Below are 22,548 nucleotides of genomic sequence, written 5' to 3'. Positions count from 1 at the left end.
CTACTTGTCGATCACCAATGATTAAATTAATATTCTTGTATATCATTATATATATGTGACATCATAAATCAAGGATTTAAGTCTTTAAAAATAATTTATTTTCATAAATATACGAGCTCCATGTAAAGTTACACCGATTAATTACATCATACGATGTACGATATGGAAATGTGATCGATAGTCGAATAAAATGATACTGTCAATTAGTCTCAACAAAAATATTATATTGTACAAGACATAATATTTTTGAGAAATAATCATTGAGTTGACATTATATTGTTAACAGAAACAATAAATTACATGTTTTAAGAGACAAACACGAATACATTTTAATAATTAGCTACTTTATTACACACATATGTAGATGTATAAATGTTAATGTGTTATAAAAATATATCTTAAGTTTTCTTTTAATTTATGCACTTAACAATCCCAGACGATAGCGATCTTTTGTTATCTTCTATTTTAATTCCATTAATTCCGAACTATTCGACATGACACATCTCGCATCCGTGAATAATCTTTTTTGCAATATTATTCAGCATATTGATCAATGCAAATGTCAGCAATAATAACCAAAATTCGTATGAAAAATATCTATATAGATATATAGGTACAAGAAAGTAGAAATCTCATTGAGATCTATCTAGATTCACTAAGAAAAAGACCTATAAAGAATATCAGATAGATATATTAAATGAGATTTATGAAATTTATATAAAACTCTACATTAACAAATATATAAAACAAATTTATCTTTTTGTTGAAAACAGGAAAGTTATTTACTTGTATCTTCTTTTTTGTGAATTTTGATTTGTCATTTAATTTAATAATACCTCTTCTTACAACAAAGTATTCTATATGACATTATCTGTGCTGACTTGCAAACAAATATGATTACAAATGTAAAGATGTAAAGAAAATTGTTATTAGAGCCATGTGTAAGACATACAATAATTTGGATGAGTAATAATTCCACATCTACTTCTCTCCTGATATCCTTCTAGTACAAATGCTTCCTCCTTGCAATCGAGTAATTTTACTAATCTAAAAGAAAATTATTTGTAGATAATCTAAAAAAAAATTATATGCAGATAAATTTTTATAACAATAAAATATACTCTTGTCATCGCGTCGATAATTGATGGGTTTCCTGAAGATGCCATTTTAGAATGCTTATTCATTTTTTTGTTAAATGAATCTAGTTTAGGACTTACAATTGTCCAAGTCCAGAATAAAACCGTTTTGTGAATTGAACCGCAATACAATTCTGAAACGAGATATGAATAGTTTTTATTATAAAATCAAGTATTTCATTAAATATATTTTTTGAAAATTAAAAACTAACATATAATTCTAATTTCATTTTATATCTAAAACTGTGTCCCTGTGGCCAATGCACTTTTGCTTCTTTTTTTATTCGGTTTATAGCCTAATCTATCTACAGGCTGGGTCTAAACAATCTATCAAATTCAAGTCCTATACCTCAATTGATATGTTGCCAATTGCACATAAATTGTCTGTAAAAAGAAGTTAAATATATAATTACATTCATATTGATATTTTTAATTAAAAATTAATCTAAATATTTCTCGTCTCGTCTTTGATATATCCAAAGTATTTTACATTACTACTCACCTGGTTTTGTATCTGCAGAGTAAATTGATAACCATTTGTAATTGACAGACTCTATACTCAAGGAAAATAAAGTAATAAAATCTCATGATGGCAATGAAATGGACCTTTCCTTTATAACTGCAATTATAAATTGTCATAAATTAGCAAATCTGTAAAAATTATTATATTAACTTCAAAATATTTGATATGTAATATTTTTATACACACTTTGATAGATATTTCCATTCTAGCATCTCCTTCAATATCAGATTATCAGCCTTAATAATATCATCCTCTTTTTCCTCATCATCATTTGTTACAAAAAGATCTTTTTCATCCGCATCAAAGCTAGACCAAAATGACGATGTTGCAATACATATGTTGCTGCCTGTAAAATTAAAGGAAACATTATAATTCAACTAATTGTAAACTTAGTTATAACAATATTTTCTAATTATTTTTCTCACATCATCATAGGCATCATAAGTTGTATTTATCAATGCCAGCTGCAAAAGACCCTTTTGTATTTTTTGTATTTGATTATGAGGCAGTTGCCTCTTTGTTAGAATCTTCATCTCTGTAAAAATCTTTATATATAATATTCTGTTGTAAATAAATAAATTTATATATACGCGTCAGATATATATCCCTTACTTTGTACTGTTATTTTTGGCACTTTTTAATCCACTTTTAAATACAGGTAAATCAGCATATTTTCAACAGATTTAATAATATATAAAAATATTTTTTTAAATGTGAAAAAATTCATATACTTTTTTTGATCATTCTAAATAAAGACTAATAATATATAATAAGACATAAAAATAAGATGATAAATTAATATAAAAATAAACTAATAAGAATAATAAATTAGAAAATAAATGTATTTAAATATATTGTTTTTTAGATTGACATTGTCAAAATAATCACAGATAAATCGACCCATCAAAATACATAATAAGGGATATATTTTTTTTTTTTTTTTTTTTTTTTTTTTTTACATACTCTAGGTATAGTGGATTGCGTCTCTTCTGTAATCTTTCCGAGCTCACCGGCCTAATTCTCAATCACACAAAATACACCTAAACCTAACCTAACCTAACCTAACCTAACTAATATGTATAGTAGTCTTCTCTCTGATGTCGTGCAGCAGCGCCATTGCAACCAAATGAGAAATTTGACCGACAGAATCGAAAAAAGTGGATGTAGCTAAGTGTTTCCAATTCCTAAAAGTGAATGTTGTGGCGCTGCTGCACGACATGTAGAAAACGTCCCACCAAAAAGACCGGTTTCTCTCTGATGTATAGTATATATGACGTATGTATGTATGTAACAAATACGTCAATAATAATAAAGAAGGACGAGTTTCTTAATTTTTTTCCTTTAAAATTCTGCAAAATATAAATATTTATTTTACTTATGCAAAAAGAAAATTAAAAATCTAACTACACTTGTATAATATTCAACAAAATTGAGATTATCGATTATTTCAAGTGTTTGACGTTTTAAAAATGTGTTACTTCGATTAAATTACTGAGGTAATTATGTGTATCTAAATTTAGAAATTATTTTGCCAATTATATATGACTAATTACAGATGATTCTACTATCCTATACATGTATATGTAACTTATTATTGTGTATGTATGAACAATAATTAAAAGAATAATAGATTCTTATTATTATTTTCAGGTCAACAGATGTATATATAGTCCATTGTTACATAAAACACTGTGATTATGTCTACTTTAGAGGATAAAATTTTGGGAGAGAAGTCGCACTACTATTGTAGCAGTTCGAGCGAGGATGAGGAAAATGATTCTGGAGATTCTGATAAGGAATATAATGATGTAAAATGCACCGAGGACGCTGTGCAATATCCTACTCCCACAGAATGGGAAGGAGTTTCCAATAATACAGGACCTAAAGGTGTCATAAAGGTGTGAAATATGCTTGTAATATTAATAGTTTGTAATTATAATCTGTATTATAATTGTGAAAAAGATACTAAAATAATTATATTTGAATTTTATTATTAAATATATATTGAATCCAAAAAATATAAATCTTAATATATATTAATTTTAAATGTATTTTTGATAGGATTGGCAAAGGTTTAAGCAACTACAAGTAGAAAAACGAGAATCACAAGAGAAAGAAAAATTGGAATTAATTACAAAACTGAGTTTAACATGCCGCAGTGCTTTGGATGAAGAGAAAGAAAAACTGAATGAGACAGATCCTGATCTGATAAATTTATTGACTGATGAATTCCTGTTGGAATATCAGAAACAGAGAATGAAAGAGATGCTTGCCAAAACAGAGAAGCTTTGCTTTGGAAAAGTTATTGATTTAGAGAGTGCAGATCAATTTTTGCAAGTCATTGATGAAGAAGACAAATCAGTGACTATTATTGTTCATATTTACGAAGACAATGTACCTGGCTGTGAAGCTATGAATGGATGCTTGATCTCTCTTGCTGAAGAATATCCTTATGTGAAATTTTGTAGAATTCGAGGTTTGTGTTAATAATTTTAAATTGTATATAAATCTTTATTATCAGATAAATTTAAATAGTTCTACTATCAAGTTTTAAAACTAAAAATCAACTATAGAATCTTATTTTTATTTTTCAAATGCTTATTTCAGTGTAAAAATTCAATTAAAACCTTTTTATTTCATATACTTTTTCAGGCTCAATTGCAGGCCTCAGCAAACAATTCAAGAAGTTTGGTGTACCAGCATTGTTGGTATATAAAAAAGGACAAGTTATTGGGAATTTTATACATATGACAGATCATCTGGGAACAGACTTTTACTCATCGGATGTAGAGAGGTTTCTCATTGAACATGGAATGCTTGCTGACAAAAATTGTGTACCCCTCATCATTTCAAAAAACGAAAACGAGACTCCTGATAACAAATAAAAAAAATTTAACATTGTCACTTTTTTAAGCTAATCTATTGCGAGAGATCTCGTAATAATCACATGGAAAACTTATTAATTAAAAACTATGCAGGATATTTATCGAAAAAGAATATAGAGATTATAAAATACAAATGTAAAAAAATATTTATTTTTAGATATACTCCTTTAATTATTATCAAAATATCTTCCAATTTTATTTAGAAAATTATTTTAATTGATCCAAGATATGTTTCTTTTTTTTTATTGCATTGCAAAGTTGCAAATAGTTTTCCAATATCTCGTCATATTCTGTGTTTTTTAAATTATCGTAAAGCTTCTTTAAATCTTCTTTTTGACGAATATCATCTCTGACTGTCTTCAATTTCTCCCCAACCAGTTGGTTTAGTATTTTGAAAGCGTCGATTGTAGTCGGGGTCTCTTTGAACATTCTAATTGTACAAGAAAGATTTGTTAGTTTTGCTTGCAACTCGGCAACTTGCGCCTGCAGCAGCAAATGGCCTGCCTTTTCCAAATATGTTTGAGTCATATCTTCATATTTCATCTTATTCCATCTGTCCATTAATTTTGCATATTTTAGGGAATCGTTTTTGCATTGCAGAATTAATTCCTCAATTTTATTCTTCCACTCTACTATTGATATATCATATTCCAGGAATTTACTGTCCTCATTGTTCTTCAATGCCTTTTTGACATTTCCTCCTAATTCTTCATATCTATAATGTACAGAAATAAAATATTAAAATTATTAATAAAATATAATTAATGCATATACAGTACTAGATATTTATTAATCAATTATTAAACTGATAAAATTATTTTTTAACTACAGTAACATACTTACTTTAATATCATATCGTGTACTTTTTCTCGAAGCATTGTCTCGACACAGCATTTAATCTCCAATTTCTCATCAGGATTTAAGTCAGACAATGGTAAATCGATAATTCCCAAAAGCATTAGTTGATCTTGCATATGTTTCATCGATGAAGGAAGGTGTATATATTTGTCAAGTTCATGATTTAAGAGTAGTACTCGTAATTTGTTTACTATACTCTTGGACAGAACATCTTTGTGGTTCAAGGATACTTCCTTCAGACATTGATAAACAATACTGGCTTTTCTGTGCTCATTCATACTTTTTTCACATACTGAAAAAGACTTTATCGTTTCCTCAATTGCATTTGTTTCTTGGATTATCGCAAGTTTATCATGACTACTTTTCATGATGCCAGAATTATTGTCTAACAAGTATTGCGATGAGTCCACTCTACCAATAAATCTACTACTAGAATGAGATATTGTTGAAATACTGGAAATATCTGTAAAAATAAGTTATATCTGTAAGAATCTACAAGATTTTATATTTATAAATTATTTATATCTGTAATGTTATTATTGTAATTATTCTGATTAAAAGCTACTTTATATGTTTACATATATAAATATATAAGATATATATGTATATTTACATATAAATATAAAAACTTTTTTTTAATAAATGACAGTTTTATTAACGAAATAATTTCTATCTATAAAAAGTTTTGCAAGCTACAAAATACATTACTCACCCGATATTTGACGAAGATCACTAATGTTGCTCATAATTAGTCTTTGTTTAACGAAAATTCACTATTTAAATCGTAGAAACCGACAAAACTGACGACTTAAAAAATTAATCTTATAAATAATATAAATATGTTCCTTCAAAGGATATCAAGATAGTGTTATTTCTAATAATTAATCTAACGCAACTTATTTTACTGTTGTAATGTTCAAAATATTCAAAACAAACATGTCAGTCAACGTCAGTGACATAAAGGTGCCTTTTCATGCTGACGCTCGACGCTCATTTTCAACGTCAAAAGACATCACGTGACCAAAAATAAAAATACCAATACGTCAATTTTGATCACGTGATCTGTTTTGACGCCAAAAATGAGCGTCGTGCATCAGCATGAAAAGGCACCTTAAGGGTCCGCTGTCCGCACTTTTCAGCTGAACTGGCTGCACTCAGAGACTCAGAGCAACCTGCACCTGCACTAATTCAGAGTTTATCTTTTTCCCTCCACATTGGAAGGAGAAAGATAAACTCTGAACTAGGACAGCTAAAAAAAGAAATCTTTTGCGCAGTCTCCATGACAGTTGGGGGGGAGGCAATGATGAGGTGTATGTTTGTGTCAGATACATGCAAAATACATACGTGTATATATAGAGTTTTTAAATTGCGTTTGTGACTGTGACATTTGTAGCCGACGACGAATTAATATGGCGACGACACTTGCAATAACAAAACAAAGCATGGGAAATGTTTCGTATAATATGTCATAATTTGATTATGTGGCATGAATTCGTCCGCTGTCCTGGTATCCCTATGCGTTATTCGCATCGAGATTTGTGATCCGGAATTGGAAGAGACCACTAGTGAGCGTGAGTACATCTTGCAATTTACAAATTTATCGTGACAAGTAGTTTTTGATATATTTTATATTTCAATATTTTTTTATATCTATATATTTTCAAATTTTACGATATTCTTACGCTAAAATTGAATTACTTTAATTTTATTGATCTTCTGTTAATTGATAAATTAATTAAAGTCGACTATAGTATATATATATGTAATTATAAATTACGCATAAAAAAGTTTTAGTTGCATCTTGTTTTATTATAGGTACTATGGCTGCAAGGAAAATGAGAGGTTGCAGAGAATCGAGAGATATCAGCGTAGAAACTTACACAAATGTGACAGAAAACACATCTCTGTTGCTGTCAAATCAAAGCACAAGCAAGTCACATTCATCCTCAAGATCTAACTCTGAAGAGACGTCGTTTGGAAATTCTAATCATGTTAGTGGTCCAGGAGAAATTAGCTGTGCTGCTACCAGCACGTCGCCGGATCAAATAAGTTTTATCTCTGGAAATCCCTTTGTCGAAGTTACAAAAGGGATCCTCCATCTTTTTAAGGAAGAGTAAGTCACATTATTTTTCTTTTATTCTACTAAATTATTATGCATTATTGATTTATACAAATATATATTAAAAGGGTGATGCTTATTCTTTTGTTATTTAATTTCTTTTTTTGATTTTAGTGAACTGACTGAGATGCGTTGCGCTGCGGATCGCAGTCATACCATATGCATCTTGTCGGTACCAGCGACAATGACTTGCCATGACCTTCTAACTTTTACAGCAGCTTGTCATCAGAACATACAACATTTTAGAATTCTCAGAGACGGCAGTCCTAACCAGTACATGGCTCTGATTACTTTTAGATCGTCAGTGAGTAGATAACAATTTGAGCAACTATTGGTGTTTCAGGAGACTCACTGATTTTATATGCTAAATTAAATGATGTTTAAATTAAAATGCACAAGAAAGATTTGTTAAATAATTGAATGTGGAGAATTAATTAGAGATTATATCCAAAGTTTGATAAGTCTTGTATTTTAGAGCGCAGCAAGCGAGTTCTACGAAACCTTCAATGGCGCACCTTATAATTCTTTGGAACCAGAGGTGGTTTGTCACATGGTATTTGTATCCAGAGTTGAAGTAGGAGATAATGGTATGCCCCTGAGTGGACACACAGAATTACCATCGTGTCCCGTTTGTCTGGAAAGGATGGACGAGAGCGTGGACGGAATTCTGACAATATTGTGCAATCATACCTTCCACTCCAGCTGCCTCGTAAAGTGGGGCGATACATCCTGTCCAATTTGTCGATACGCACAAACACCTGAGCCATTGGCAGATAGCCGTTGCATGGAATGTGGTAAGCATAATTCGTCCAATGACTTGAAAGTCGTTTGGGACTCGAATCTCTCATCTAATTATAAGATATATAATTCTTTAAAAAGTTAAGATACTTTATATTTGTGTCTTACTTATTAGAGATACGCTTTATAATTCCTATAATATTTATGAATTCCTTCAGTTGCAGATACCAGCAATGACGCATTGTGGATTTGTCTAATTTGCGGCCATGTGGGTTGCTCGCGTTATCATCAGGGTCATGCGTTCGAACATTACCGCGACACGCATCATTGTTACGCGATGCAACTGGGTAACAATCGTGTCTGGGATTACGTGGGTGACAATTTTGTGCATCGATTGCTGCAAGACAAAGACGGTAAAATGGTGGAGGGTGGTCACTCCGCAGCCAAGAGCGAGGGTGCCGCCGTGGAGGAGAAGGTCGATTCTGTGCAGCTGGAGTTCACATATTTATTAACATCGCAGTTGGAAACACAACGACAGTACTTTGAAGAGAGACTAAGTCGTGCGGAACAACGCTCTATGGCGGATATTAACGAGCTGAGGGATAAATTGACGGAAATGCTCGAAGAAAACTCGCAGTTTAAGGTAGATGATTATTTAATTAAAATCTAAATCTGTTAAAATAACATGTCTTTTTCTTTCATCTTTTTTTTTCTTTTGTTATTTTCTTTATTAATTTAGTTACACAAAGAAAATATCTTTATTTTAGAAACAATTTGCGACGCTCAATCGCGACAAGCAGACGTTGGAAAAGCGCTTGCAGCATTCCACTAACAAGTTGGCGCAAGTGCAAGCGGAATTAACTGAAGAGAAGGACCTGAGAAAAGCTCTGCAATTGAATCAGACTTCGTGGCAAACAAAATATAAAAAGTTGCAGGATGAATTGACCGAATTAAAAACGACTAAAGAAACCGAGATCACTGATTTAAGGGAACAAATCCGAGATCTCATGTTTTTCCTCGATGCTCAAAAACAGATCGAGGAATCCGTAGATCGAGACGAAATTGCCGCCGGTCGTATTGTCATTCCTCCGACTTCTAAGAATGGAAAATCTTCAGGATCTCGAGGGCACAAAGGTCACAAAAGGCATTAACACCATTAAGGATTGTTGAAAGCTTAAATTTGATACTGTTTGATCTGTGTTTAGAATTTAATCTTTTTCGTTTAGATTTGAGAATTTTTTGTTAATCTGCAACAGAAAATGCGAAAAACAATATTTTTGTGAATGTCAATTACACAATTACAACTTTCTAGCATTGCAAAACATAAGTCAAATAATAAGAAATTACATGAACTTTCTATCTACACCGTATGTCATTAAACTAAATTAATTTCTAAGATGTCTCATAAATTTTCATCCTGTTTAAATCCTGGATTATTATATTGAAATTGATTGGAATTTGATTGTCCTGGTTGCAGTTGAGAAATTGGATTGTTCAAAGGCCTTCTTAAATTATTAGTATCATCATAAATATCATATGGTTTTTGAGTCTGTGTTCTTCTTTCAGCGAGAATAGTTGATCGTCTCCGTTCAAAGGCGTTAAATGCACCTTTTGACATTCGTGTAGACATGTGACGCGATAAACCTGCGAAATAAAAAAGTTTAGTAAAAATAATTTATAAAAGTGATAAATGTATGTGTGTGTGACAATAATGCCATTGCATTAAAATAGGAATGTATGTATGTGTGTATATTACACTGTATATATGAGATAAATAATATTAAATTTTTCAATATTTATTTTGTTTTTCTCAACTTTGATAATTTTATATTTATCTTTGGTAATTAAGTGCTTGTAAAAACCCTTATGTCTTTTAATTTAAAATTTATAGGTATAAATAAGAATCTTAAAAAACTATACCTGATGCATTTGGATCACGAAGCTTTCGTCGAAACAGCTTCTCAAAATTTCTCAGCATCTTCGATGGCCCTTGCAACGGCCCTTTTTCCGTTAACTCATGTATAGTTCTTCGTCTGCTAGGAGACGTCATGGTACTTCGCCTGATTTTAGAAATCAGATCGTCTTCTACCATATGTTGAAGTCCTTGTGCTATCTTATAAGCATCTTTCTCGAAGGCGTTTTCTGAAGAAGTTACCTAAGAAGTTGAAAAAAAAAAGAAATTATATTAATAAAGGGAAAGAGGAAGAAAAGAATTATATATCTTTGTAAAAAAGAAAAGAAATTTTTCTTCCATTTAAATTAAATTCTCTGAAAAATTCTGCATCCTTATTTCTCTCAAAATAAATCTATATTTTGTATTTTCGAAAATTTCTTTAACAGACATTTAAAGAATGTCACAAAGATTCTCTTTAATTTTTTTCAAAATATATTTGAGAAGAAAATAATACAGAAGTATTTTATAGACGAGTTATTTTTTTAAAAACATATTACCTTAGTGCAGCAAGGAAGTCTCGCATTAGCGAGCACATGGGAAAATGTGCCAAATCGATGAAATAGCATAGCGAAAAACTGGATGCCCAATATGCTGATGAATGCGGCAATAAATAAGCATCCAATTGGCTCGAGTCTTAAATAGTCTTTTGTCATATGCACCTGTAAAAATTGGAATATGTGTTAAAATGTAATATTTATTAAAATGTAATAATTATTAAAATTTCTAATCTAAATTCTGTAATTTTAAAAAGTTTGATACAAGAGAAGAAAAAGTATATAATTCAAAAATTCTTTTTTAAAAGATCTTACAAGTTATGTACTTCTAGCTACATTTTTCTGCTACAAAAGCTTTACAAAATTTAATTATTATATAATATTGTATATATAATAAAGTAAAATTTGTGTAATATCGTTAGGTATAAAAAAATTTACCTCATTCCTCTTTGCAATGTATGTAATATTATACTTCATTCCCAGTGGCCATTGCAAATGTAATATATTTTTATTCAACTGCATAAGAAACACAATCAGCACAAACAGAGCATTTATCATGAAGAACTTTAATAGGTATGCGTCACGACAGCTCATCAGTTCCTGAGTTATTTTATTCTAAAAAATAAGAACAAAAATCACTTAATAGTGATTCAGCATTATTTTATAACATATGTACTAAAAGAGACAGAACTACTTTTTAGTAATATCGTGAAACAGAAAATTTTTTGCATATCTCGTATACTTTTCTGTTATATATTTCTGTTATCTATTTCGTATTCTGTTTCTACTATTATCTCGTTTAAACACATACAATTTTTAAAACACAAAGATAGATATCCTTTTTGCATATAATCATGAATATAATCTTCAGACTGGAATTATAGTACATATATGCTGCCAGTTACATAATAAATTCTTATCAATTGTTTTCACTTGAATTTAATTCTTTTTTTAGCAGATAAAAATAGATCGGACTTATACCTGACTTTCCTCGTCACTTTCAATAGGTCGCAAGTATTTTGCGATCAAATCTCTCCAGAATTCTTCCTCAGAATTCGATAGAAAATCCACCTCGCCCTTTCGCATTCTTTCGTCCTGGAGCCAATAAGGACTAATGAGGAAATTAGAAGAACGATCATGACTAGAGATCCCTGATATCTGCGTCAGAGCATCGCTTTCATCATCAGTATCCTTATAGATTTCGTTGTCATGATCGTCTTCATCTGTCATGTGTTGTAACTCGATTCCTTCGTGTGTTTCCTCTTCTATTATCTCTTCCATTGGATAATATGGTCTTGTATACATATTAGCGTTGGAAGATGACTGAGCAACATTGTTTGCCTCCATGTTTGTTGCATGTAGTTGTCTGTAATTTATAAATTGTCCTTTAAGATCAATAAAAATCAATTATCTAGACAATTTAAATCTTTTAGTGATCTCTCAATAAAACTTTAATATTAATAAAGATATAATAAAATTTTTTAAAGATTTTGTTTTAAAATTATCTTGTAAAAATAATTCTGGATGAGTTTCATGATTATAAAGTAAAACGACTCCTTCAAACCTGTCTAATAAGCTTAGATGTTTGTTTATTTGCTGTAAGGACTCGTTGATCTCGTTCAACCGCTTCTCTTCATGACTTATTCCTGAATGAATGCAGCAGACGCATTTAAAAAGATCGCCCAGAGAAAACTCGAACGAACCTTTTTCATTTTTCTCTTGCCTGTTCTCTGTTCTCGTCATAAACTTTGACAGTTTGCCAATTACCGTAGATCTCTGCTCCTCTTGAGGTTTCTTAATTTTTTTTTTTCATTATAATTGTAACACAATTATTTCTCAGAAGATTTTATCAAAAAAATGTTATAAGAGAATACTCTTTATAGTACGAAAATAAAAATGTATAAACTCAGTAGGATTAAAAAAAATTCTTTAAAAGAAATTTACAAAATATATAGTTTAGACAAAGAAAAGAAAAGAAAAAAGAACATATCTTGAAAAAGTATTTTTCTATCTGTTTTTCATGATATATATTTATAGCCTAAATCCTGAATAACTCGAAGGTAGTAAACAGACACTTACGACACTCGCTTTCTTCGAATCTCGCGTACCCCATGTAACATTATGCACGTTAAAAACGGAGAAAATGGTCAGCAGCATGTACATAGACGGCACTGCGATGTAATAAATAATGCCGCACAATAGACAAGTCATTTCCTGAGGATGTAACAAGCCAGCCACCATCATTTGACCGGCGACAATAAAAAAGAGAAGACTGCTAGGTGCTAACCATCCGTCCTCGGCGATTTGTAGCATAATTCCCACCAGGACAATCACCATCACCAACCCGTATATAGCACTGATAATCTCGGCTACTAATAACTGCGTAAGATCATATTTTATCAGTAGATATTGTGAAATTGTATATTTCCATCTAATAATCATCAGTTAGTCTAGTAAAATCATGAAAAAATATATTCAACTCTTTTCAAGTATCTTTCTACTACTTTCTCAGAGTATTATTCAAATTATATACCTGCACACGTTCCTTACAGGTGAAGCAAACTCCAATGAACACGCCGATTGGGATCAGATTGTACCAGAAACTGGTCCAGTTATCGATATGAAATGCAGCAACAAACGCACCGACTAGCATCAGAAATATCGTACCCGGTCCTAAGATTGTACTCCCTTAAAAAAAAAAAAAAAAAAAAAAAAAAAAAAAAAAAAATTTATTTAATATATAATTTATAATTATTAATTTATATTTAAAATATATATTTAAAAAAAATAATTAATGTTATGCTGATATAAGACACATTGAAGGCTCACCCATCAGAATCCATTGATAAACAATGTACAGCCACGAGATATCGTCGTTTACCTCTCTCGTTTCTTTGGCGGTCATCAATAAGTCAAATATATTCGCGACAGTAGAAGGAATCCACCTACGACGTTGTATGAACAAGTCTCTGAGGAGTTCCGGTGCGTGAGTATACGCGTCACTCGCCGCCGAGTATTCGACCTAAATAGAAACAGATTATTCTTTAAATATTCATATTATATAGCTCCGATAGTTTATTATTTAATACAAAACTTACCCGGGAACCCACTTGAAGAAGCAATGTACAGAGCCATCGGTCCTCGCCTTGATCATATTGAATGTAATGTCTAGCTTCGGTCGACTTGGTGGCATATTTCGCCATTACATTGTGCTGCATCAACGCCTTTGCTCGAAAGAGGGAGAAACAACCAGGACTGCAAAGAACACAACCGATCGTGTGCTCTGTGGATTTCTGCAGCCAGTGACCGATAGCGTATTCGAACTTTTGGAACCAGACTATTGGACCTATTCAGAAGAATAAAACACTTGAGTTTAAGCAATCTTTTTGCGTAAAGGCTATAGCCGGATAAGCATACAAAAAGTGCCCCTAACGAGTTTTCAAATAATATTTGAGCTGTCATTTCCTCATTGTAAAAAAAAAATTTTTCTCAAAATTTCAGCTCCTTAACTTTATTATTTCTTGAGTTATCGAGAAAAATGTCATTTTCAATTTTTATTTTTCTTTTCTGTAAATATTTGAGATGATCCCATATCGATTTTTTTCTGAATAATTATCAACGAAAGACACAAAAAAAAATATTGTTATTAATCTCGAATAAAAATTGTTTAATAAACAATAATAAACACTTTTTTCATCTATTTTCAGAAAGAATGTTCAACACATACAATAAGACCTTATTCAATCATCCTAGATTAAATATTTGTTTCACCTCTAACATTTTTTGTCTTGTTCTAGATTATATATAGAAGTTCCATTTCTTCTACACAGACCTGATCCGACCGGATGTATTCGACCGCAAGCGGCACCAAGATCCCTATCCTTTTTCATCAGATCCACCAGAATCTTGACAGCGGCAGGTCGAAAGTCGATATCACCATCCAGCGTGAGAATGTAAGTATTCTCAGCGATTATCTCTTTCCGATCCACGTCGATAGATAGACCCATCAGGCGATAGCCCAGAAGATAATACATATACATTACCTTGAAAAATTATATAAAACAGCTCTTGAATCACACATGTAAACTTTTTGAAAAATGTTGAATTTTTTCTCTAAGCAAAAACTGTATGCAAACAGCATCTACTTGCTTTTTCTGATGCACTTTATGTATTGATATAAGTATTTATTTTCACGTTTGAATACCTGACTCCATCGTTTCCTGTGTCTGATCTTATTTTTATCCTTCAAATGAACTATTAGTTGAGTTTTTGCAGGTAGCGTCCATACAAGACGACCTCCATAAGGCGTCGGATATTTAACGGGTGGCGTATAATGCATCATCAAATTCTCCACATTTTTTTGGACTGTTTCCACCAGCGTTATCACATATTGATTGACTTGTGTCTCGTTCTCGTCATGGTTGCATGAACCAATGCACCCATGCATGCAGCAAAAGGCGTCGTCGAAGAAAATGTGTGCTGTAGTATTAAAAAATAATACACACAAGTATTAATAAAAAAAATATTTGCAAAAATAGAGGTTTAAATTATACATCATAGATAGTTAAATTTTAGTTTCTTTTGTTAAAAAAAAATGCCAAATCAAAATTGATTCAAATATAGATAGGTCCGATCATTCACTTACAATTAGTCTATCTCTCTATATGTGTTTTAATTGCAATAAACACGACTTACTTTCCAATTCGTAATAGTCCTCGATCTGAATTCTGTAATATTTCTGCGTGACACGCATTGCACACTGGTCCTTGTCCAATCGTAGGATACTGCCCACCAAACGATTCATCTCGTTCTTCTCTTCATGCCACATCGTAGCGCACGCGTAAATCCTCGTAACGCGATCGTGACGTTTGTTGATCGTGTTCAGATAATCAAAGTCTTGCTCGATCCTTCCAAGGTCTAAACTGATATCAGTGTCTTCTATTTTAAAATCATCGTCATTCTGTAAAACGTGAAGATTGATTATCATAATGAATGCAATTGCGATAATAGAGATAAATCGTTTACTGGAATCCTTACTAGAATCTCATTTTTGTTTTTCTCCTCATCGTCCTCGTCAACATACTCATTTTGTGTTTTTCTGTTCAAGGCTAAACATTGATCAATCATAAGCGAGTCATAAGTGAGGGTGGAGAAGATCCTTTCTGCTAACGCCAATCTTTCGTTCTCAGTGGTCCACAAGTGCCTTGTGATCCATATTTGCGACATCAACCACATCAGCCAACACCAAACGTACCAATCGGAGATAAATGCGCTCCAATTTGTGAAGGATTCTCTAAAGAAGAGGTAGTCTGTAACATCTGTAATTTCGTGAAATGCGCAGACATTCTTGTTCCTGATGTCGCAAAGAGCCATGATCAAGCATACTGTTCCTAGACCAGCTAGACTTGTTGGAAACGCGAAGCCAAACTTATACATATGGGTCTTGTAGGCGAATTTACCTGAAATATTTTTTTTTTCTAAAAATTCAAAGATCTCAAAAGCCCCCCCCCCCCCCCAATGTTGTAGAGAAAAAGCACAACAATTGAAAACATCTAATAAATCAAAATAAAACATCCGATTAAATCAAAGTAAAACAAGATGTCAATTTTAAAGTAAATCTTTTACTCTCTAAATTTTTATGTCGTTTAAATTTATATAATCTTTTCATGCACAAATTTGTTTATCTGTAAACGTACAAGATTGGTACATTGTCATGGCGCAAACAGCTTGTATCGCAAAGACAATTAGGGGAGTAAAACCATTTGCAGTTAAAGAGTCCTTCTTCAGCGATACGTTCTCAGGAACAGTCAGATTAATTTTGTACTCTTCAGTGAACCTAAGCGAAAAGAAATTCTCGGCGTCCACTCCTTCACATACGTTAACGAGGAGAGTACCGATGATAAAAACAAATATCCTCCAAAGAGACGCGTATCCTTGTACGATGTACTGTCCCGGCTGGAGATCCTCCTTCACAGAGAATAGGAATCGTACTAGACCTATTAAAAAAACATTTTCTAAGAAACCACATATCTAATCAATTCTAAATACACTGTATCAATTTGGCCTCAATTTTTTTTATACAAATCATAGATTATCTTGAAATAAATTTTTCTCGGCTATTTTTCCGAAATTTCACCTCTGAAATAATTACGTATCATCTATATGAAATTTGTACATACCAACATTGTTATGAAAGGATACAAAGTTGCTCCACCATCGAATCGAGCACAAGACGAGAACGACGGGAAAGATCCACGTCGACGTTTTGTTAATGTCATGTTGGATCAGCGGCCACAAGAACATTCCGCTAATTTGTGGGGCCAACGCCAGTACATCAAAAATTTTGAATAATCTTGATTTGCTCGTTGATAAATTTCGATATCGCGAGAGTAAATCTGTAAAACATTAAAATCAATTAGCGGAATAGAAATGATTTATTTTTTTCTAATCAATTTTTTCAAAATCAATAATTATTTCTAAAATTATTTTTAAAAAATCGAGCTAAAGTATATTATGTATATTAGTTACATTAAATTAATATAATTATTAATATATATAAACTATATTAATATAATTATTAGTATATATATTAATTATATTAAATTAATATAATTAAATTGAAAAAAAAACAGATAATATGCCATATTATGCTAATAATAAATTAATCAAGCTGTCACACTATAAATATAAACTTACTTAACAATCCCGGTATGGAACACAGACAACAGAAAATAGCGGCGCCTTGAACAGCTCCGATTTCCGGTAATATGACAAAAGTTAACAGCACTAAACCAATTGTGTGAAGAGTATCTATCAAGATCATGAATAGAATATTTCGTTTTTTCGGCATCCTCGGTTTCCTTTTGAATAAGTAGTGCCATAAAGCATTTAATATACCGATGCATTCCGGGACGAGAAATATAAAAATCAGACACCAGGTCCATTTTAAGCGGCCGTCCTGTATATGTTTAGTAAAAACTTCAGAATTCCCCAGCTCTAAAAAAATTCAGAAATTTTACATAAAAAGATGTATATGCGATAAAATAAAATTTACTTTGATACGTGTTAATAGCAAAATGATAAAGTTAATATAATATTATATCATTAATAATATTGAATATATATAATTCTATAAATTTTTAATATATTTATAAAAACATTTATAATTTAAATTATATAATTTTTATTTAATATTATATAGCAATATATGACAAATTAAAACAAAAAAAAATAATTCCCGATAGTATTATCCCTTTTAAATTACAATACAAATTATAAACTTTTTTCCAAATTTGAAGCAAATAGTATTTAAATTTTTCGTTATATAATTTTTTTTTTTTTTTAATAAAATATTAATTAAGTTTACATCTGAAAGTTTTTATTTGTATAATAAATATAAAGAATATAATGAATAAATATTATATATATAAAATTTTAATTTAGCTTTCTTTGTTCAAATTTTGATAGCATTTTTTAAATATTTAATTTCATACAAAATGTTAAATGCAAAAATTAATTACAAAGTTTAATTATTTTAAACTTTTTAAAAACTTTAGACGGACTGTTAAATATATTTTAAAAATTCTTTGAAATCTCAAAATATTTAGTATTATTTTCTTAGTAATTATTACGATTTTCTATAAATCTTTTAATTACATACTGTATAAATTAAAATCTTACCTGCTGAATTGCAATAGGGCAATTGAGTCTTCTGTAACTGCGAAGTTGCAAACAAGACAGCTGTTTTAGCCACGATACCGCTGCATAAAACAACAATGAATAGCAGCCCATAAATTAATACTTTTAAGATCCAAATGATAATCTCGAAATATTTATTATTCCGTACAGATCCAGTTTCTATTTGAGAGGGAAAGCTTTTAAACATGTCCCATGGTGGAACATCCTTCTGCGAACTGGAAAACGAATGATCTAAAATCTGTACTTTCAACACTATTTAGTCTATTACTATTGTTTATTTTTTTCTACTTCAAATTTATTCAATACTCTAGAATATATTCTAGAATTTATTCTAGAATAAATCTTTGTTAATAAATTAAATTTGTCATTTCATTTACACACACACACACACACACACACTTTCCAACTAATTTATGCATATTAAATATAGTCTAAACAAAAAGTAGATCTATATAAATACGTACTCTTCTCCCTCAGTTTCATCTGAACTGCTCTTGTCGTAATAATCATCAAAGACACTGACTCTCGGTTCGTTTTCTCGTTTTATTGACAACATATTTGTGAATCTCGCGACTTCCGATCGCAAAGACCACTGAAATTAGTATGTATTCGCAGTATAGCTTCTGATGCGTCATTAATCGATAAAGTATTATCATCGATGTTATGATAAGATCAGATAAGATTCGTAATTTAGGGTCAATTCGGAAAGAGCTAGATTTCCGAATTTTCATTCAAGATAACGCACGTTGATGAATACGCAAATGGATGTGAACGCAAAGTGATATCGATAAGTACACTACACACATCCAAATAACATTATATAATTTTTCTAGAGTAATAAAAAAAAGATACATATTTATAAATATTGATATATTATAGAGGAATGTTCTACAATTGTGTATATTCTCATTTAATATACAACAAATAACATGTATATAAGTTAAAACTCTGACGCTTTATTTTTATAATCACTATTAAGGAAGAACTGATAATTCATATTACGTTTAATATAACGAGAAAAATAAAAAGTAACATGGTTGCATAATACGGTTACATTAAACTCGAACGATAAGAAAATAGTATGTCTCTAGAGTCTGACCTCTATCCATCAACTTTTCGTATAAATCATGTAGACGCATTTACTTTGTGATGCCGATGACACCACAAGCGAGACGACCGCCAGCATTGCCGGTTGTTTTCGAGAGCTCGTGGCCGCCCGCTCCCAAATCATCAGGATCAGCGTGAACCTGAACATTGAAGAGATTAAAAAAAAACATTTAGTCAAGAAACAAATATAACAGATATCTTATCTAAATAAAATATATTGTACAATTTTCTTTAGTTTTATTATCAAGGTATAGCTTTGCAAATATCTGATGAAGTCATCAAAACACTTACTTTATAATGACTCTACGTTTCTTGTAATGCTAAATACAAGTACTAGAGAATGAAACCCAGTCGAGATGGTTTTTATATTACAATTTAATAAAAGAAATTTACATGGATGATGATATATGACGTGAACAATGCCGAGATCTAAAACTAATACATACCACAACAGTTCGTCCGATGACACTATGCGGACCACTGAGCTGAATCTGGGAATCAGTGATGTTAATATTTGCGACACCGTCAGCACCAGCTTCCACGTTTCCTAAATCTCCAACATGACGTACAGCATCCTTGGGACCGCCGTGCTCTTTTCCCAAAGGATTGAAGTGAGCGCCTGCACTTGTACAACCTGCAGAAAAACATAATGTACATCTTGGTTCTCAATAAACATTTTGACATATTTGCAAACTTCAAATTTTACAAAAGAATAAAAAAATTATATAAGAATTTTTATATTAAATATTTTTAAAATTTTTAGGTATTTTACAAAAATAAACTAATTACGATTTAAGTAAATTATTAAAAAAATATGTTACTAAATTAAGCTTCAAGACTATGATAATTACATTCTCAATTCAGGATGAATCTGACAAAATAATAATTTAATATTAAATAAACAATATGCCTCTTATTAAAAATTAATTTTGTAATCATAGGATAGAAGAAAGTTAACTTGATATTTATTTAAAAAATTAAAAGTAATATTTCATAAAGTAAAATAATTAATAAAATAAAATAATTAACAATAATAATGCTTATGTTAGATATCAAGTATATATAGTCTTTATCTTCTGTCGCTATCAATAAGTCAACAAAGATATTGATATCACATATACTTTTTTCTCAATTAATTTATTATTAACTTCACAATAGATTGAAATAACTTGATTAAAATAATAAATTTCATAATTTCTAAAATTAAACTTTTATAAGAAGTTATAAATTCAAATAAGATAACCCTTTGCACTTTTCAATTTTTACGTAACATTACTTAGCAACTTATTTCATCAATACATATCCATACAAAAATTTATTATATTCTATACTTATATTTTTATTAAAACAATAAATATATATTAAAATTTATTAACATAAAGATTAAAATTAAAGTCAGTACTTTTATCATCCTATGTCTCTTTTACCTTGTATTATATATTTTTGCAAATTTATAAATATATAAAACATATAAAATAATATTTTGCAAAGTATTAAATTAATTAATAAAATTGAAATTTGAAGAGTTAAAAATGTTACAGAAATTTTAAATAAATCAATAATCTTTTTAGAAATTACAAGTACAATCACTTAGATTCTTTGATTCTACAAAATAAGTATAAAAAATTACTTAAATAATATATCTGAATAATATTCTTGTATTTGACTAAAATATACCATTAGTATTATCGCCAAACTCATGGACATGAAAGCCGTGCAAGCCTTTCTGTAAACCAGAAATTTGCCCAGTCACCTTCACCGTGTTTGAACCCTTCTGCAATATACAAATCAAATTTACTATACATTAAGAAATAATGTTAAAAAAATTACTGTTTAATATCTTTTAAAATTAAAGATTCTAACAGTTAATAACATTACATCAAGAGTTATCAAAGATCAATCGTTTTCAAAGATTTTAAATCAGAAAACATATACACTATTTGATATGATTTAGAAGCGTAAGATATCTGTATATTAAAAAAATTTAAGCCGATTAAAAGACAAAATACTATTGTATTATCAAAGGAGAAAAATCTGCGACGCAATAAGTGCGAATAAACAATTTGCCGGAAAAAAAAAAAACGTAGCGTAATTGATGGAGAAATTTCTTGTAGAAAAATTCGCTTAATTATATAAAGTGTAATTAATATTTACTTCTTGTTCGAAGTGCACGGTTCCCTTAATCGGCTCACCCTGAAGGACACAGACCGCCTTGACCGTCATTTTCAGAATATTCTCGATCGTTCAAAACCGCTCTCAACGAATGGATGGTTCGCGATAGACTGCGCGATAGCTCGGATTATGCAAGAAATTAAAAAATTGACCTGCTGAATCACGGCCGATCCAAACCTGAGAAAAAAATCGCTGACGCGTCGTATGGACGATGTACGTTGGTTATATATATACACTTAGTGAGATACGCACATACACACACACACACACACATATATATATTATGTCAGCGAAACTTCAAACGATAAGATAACCAATAACGAGATGATAGTGAAACGAGATTCATAGATGTAGTAATAAACAGAGAGGCTGCCATTGATTTTGCTGCTGAAGCTCGAGTAGAAAAGGAGGGAAATAACGGCGGTCTTTCTTTCCTTTATTCGTCTTTGATTAGAGAGAGACGGAGATTCCACCGTCTGAGAGCGATCATCTTTCAATCTTTATTCGCTCTTTTTATATTTTGATTTGATTGTTTTTTAACCTTTTTTAATGTATTTTGTTTGTACGTAAATTGTTTGTGATTTTTATTCAATAGTATATGCAACTTCGTATATTTTAAAGATATTTTTATTACTAAAATAATATTACAGAATTTTTACTTTATGCTCTTATTGTTTTATAGGCAGGCTCTCTCATTTCATGTTCACCAATTGAAAACAATAGTAGAAAAAGAAGGAACATTAATTCCAATAACAAAGAGGACATAAAAGAATTAAAGCTTAACTCTTCTGATGAATCTCATCTTAATTATAAAACAAAAGATGATTTACTGATTATAGAATATCTATTGCATACATATATTTT

General features: G+C 30.5%; 5 protein-coding genes and 1 long non-coding RNA gene across 6 annotated transcripts; 2 read left to right on the top strand and 4 right to left on the bottom strand.

The window, feature by feature from the left end:
* Nucleotides 1–284: 284 nt before the first annotated feature.
* Nucleotides 285–2,719, bottom strand: LOC140673947 (uncharacterized). Its single transcript, XR_012048134.1, has 7 exons — nt 2,623–2,719; nt 2,085–2,194; nt 1,846–2,005; nt 1,639–1,755; nt 1,349–1,520; nt 1,122–1,270; nt 285–1,047 (listed from the first exon to the last, which is right to left on the bottom strand). It is a non-coding gene; the product is annotated as an uncharacterized lncRNA (long non-coding RNA).
* Nucleotides 2,720–2,927: 208 nt separating this feature from the next.
* On the top strand, nt 2,928–4,608 carry LOC140673945 (phosducin-like protein). The gene is made up of 4 exons (XM_072907211.1): nt 2,928–3,155; nt 3,310–3,557; nt 3,721–4,135; nt 4,312–4,608. Exons 2-4 carry the CDS (start codon nt 3,357–3,359, stop codon nt 4,542–4,544), a joined length of 849 nt encoding a protein of 282 aa, XP_072763312.1. The 5' UTR covers nt 2,928–3,155; nt 3,310–3,356; the 3' UTR covers nt 4,545–4,608.
* Nucleotides 4,609–4,701: 93 nt separating this feature from the next.
* On the bottom strand, nt 4,702–6,339 carry LOC140673944 (uncharacterized). The gene is made up of 3 exons (XM_072907210.1): nt 6,115–6,339; nt 5,388–5,865; nt 4,702–5,259 (listed from the first exon to the last, which is right to left on the bottom strand). Exons 1-3 carry the CDS (start codon nt 6,146–6,148, stop codon nt 4,752–4,754), a joined length of 1,020 nt encoding a protein of 339 aa, XP_072763311.1. The 5' UTR covers nt 6,149–6,339; the 3' UTR covers nt 4,702–4,751.
* Nucleotides 6,340–6,692: 353 nt separating this feature from the next.
* LOC140673709 (BRCA1-associated protein) lies at nt 6,693–9,657 on the top strand. The gene is made up of 6 exons (XM_072906819.1): nt 6,693–6,973; nt 7,218–7,515; nt 7,636–7,825; nt 7,997–8,315; nt 8,478–8,902; nt 9,027–9,657. The coding sequence occupies exons 1-6, from the start codon at nt 6,889–6,891 to the stop codon at nt 9,408–9,410; spliced, it is 1,701 nt and encodes a 566-aa protein (XP_072762920.1). The 5' UTR covers nt 6,693–6,888; the 3' UTR covers nt 9,411–9,657.
* A 4-nt stretch (nt 9,658–9,661) lies between these two features.
* LOC140673708 (chitin synthase chs-2) lies at nt 9,662–19,116 on the bottom strand. The gene is made up of 19 exons (XM_072906818.1): nt 18,870–19,116; nt 18,388–18,620; nt 17,404–17,703; nt 16,887–17,102; nt 16,404–16,703; nt 15,745–16,166; nt 15,403–15,667; nt 14,912–15,186; nt 14,540–14,750; nt 13,806–14,053; nt 13,537–13,729; nt 13,241–13,395; nt 12,787–13,086; nt 12,272–12,501; nt 11,689–12,073; nt 11,146–11,322; nt 10,711–10,872; nt 10,180–10,414; nt 9,662–9,903 (listed from the first exon to the last, which is right to left on the bottom strand). Exons 1-19 carry the CDS (start codon nt 18,959–18,961, stop codon nt 9,662–9,664), a joined length of 4,641 nt encoding a protein of 1,546 aa, XP_072762919.1. The 5' UTR covers nt 18,962–19,116.
* Nucleotides 19,117–19,258: 142 nt separating this feature from the next.
* Nucleotides 19,259–21,907, bottom strand: Sod1 (superoxide dismutase 1). Its single transcript, XM_072906820.1, has 4 exons — nt 21,667–21,907; nt 21,190–21,286; nt 19,959–20,146; nt 19,259–19,652 (listed from the first exon to the last, which is right to left on the bottom strand). The coding sequence occupies exons 1-4, from the start codon at nt 21,733–21,735 to the stop codon at nt 19,545–19,547; spliced, it is 462 nt and encodes a 153-aa protein (XP_072762921.1). The 5' UTR covers nt 21,736–21,907; the 3' UTR covers nt 19,259–19,544.
* Nucleotides 21,908–22,548: the final 641 nt, after the last annotated feature.

This window comes from Anoplolepis gracilipes, chromosome 15 (assembly GCF_047496725.1).
Source record: "Anoplolepis gracilipes chromosome 15, ASM4749672v1, whole genome shotgun sequence".
Classification (NCBI taxonomy): Eukaryota; Metazoa; Arthropoda; class Insecta; order Hymenoptera; family Formicidae; genus Anoplolepis; species Anoplolepis gracilipes.
Note: the sequence above shows the minus strand (reverse complement) of the source record. Positions and strands in the feature narration are given on the sequence as shown.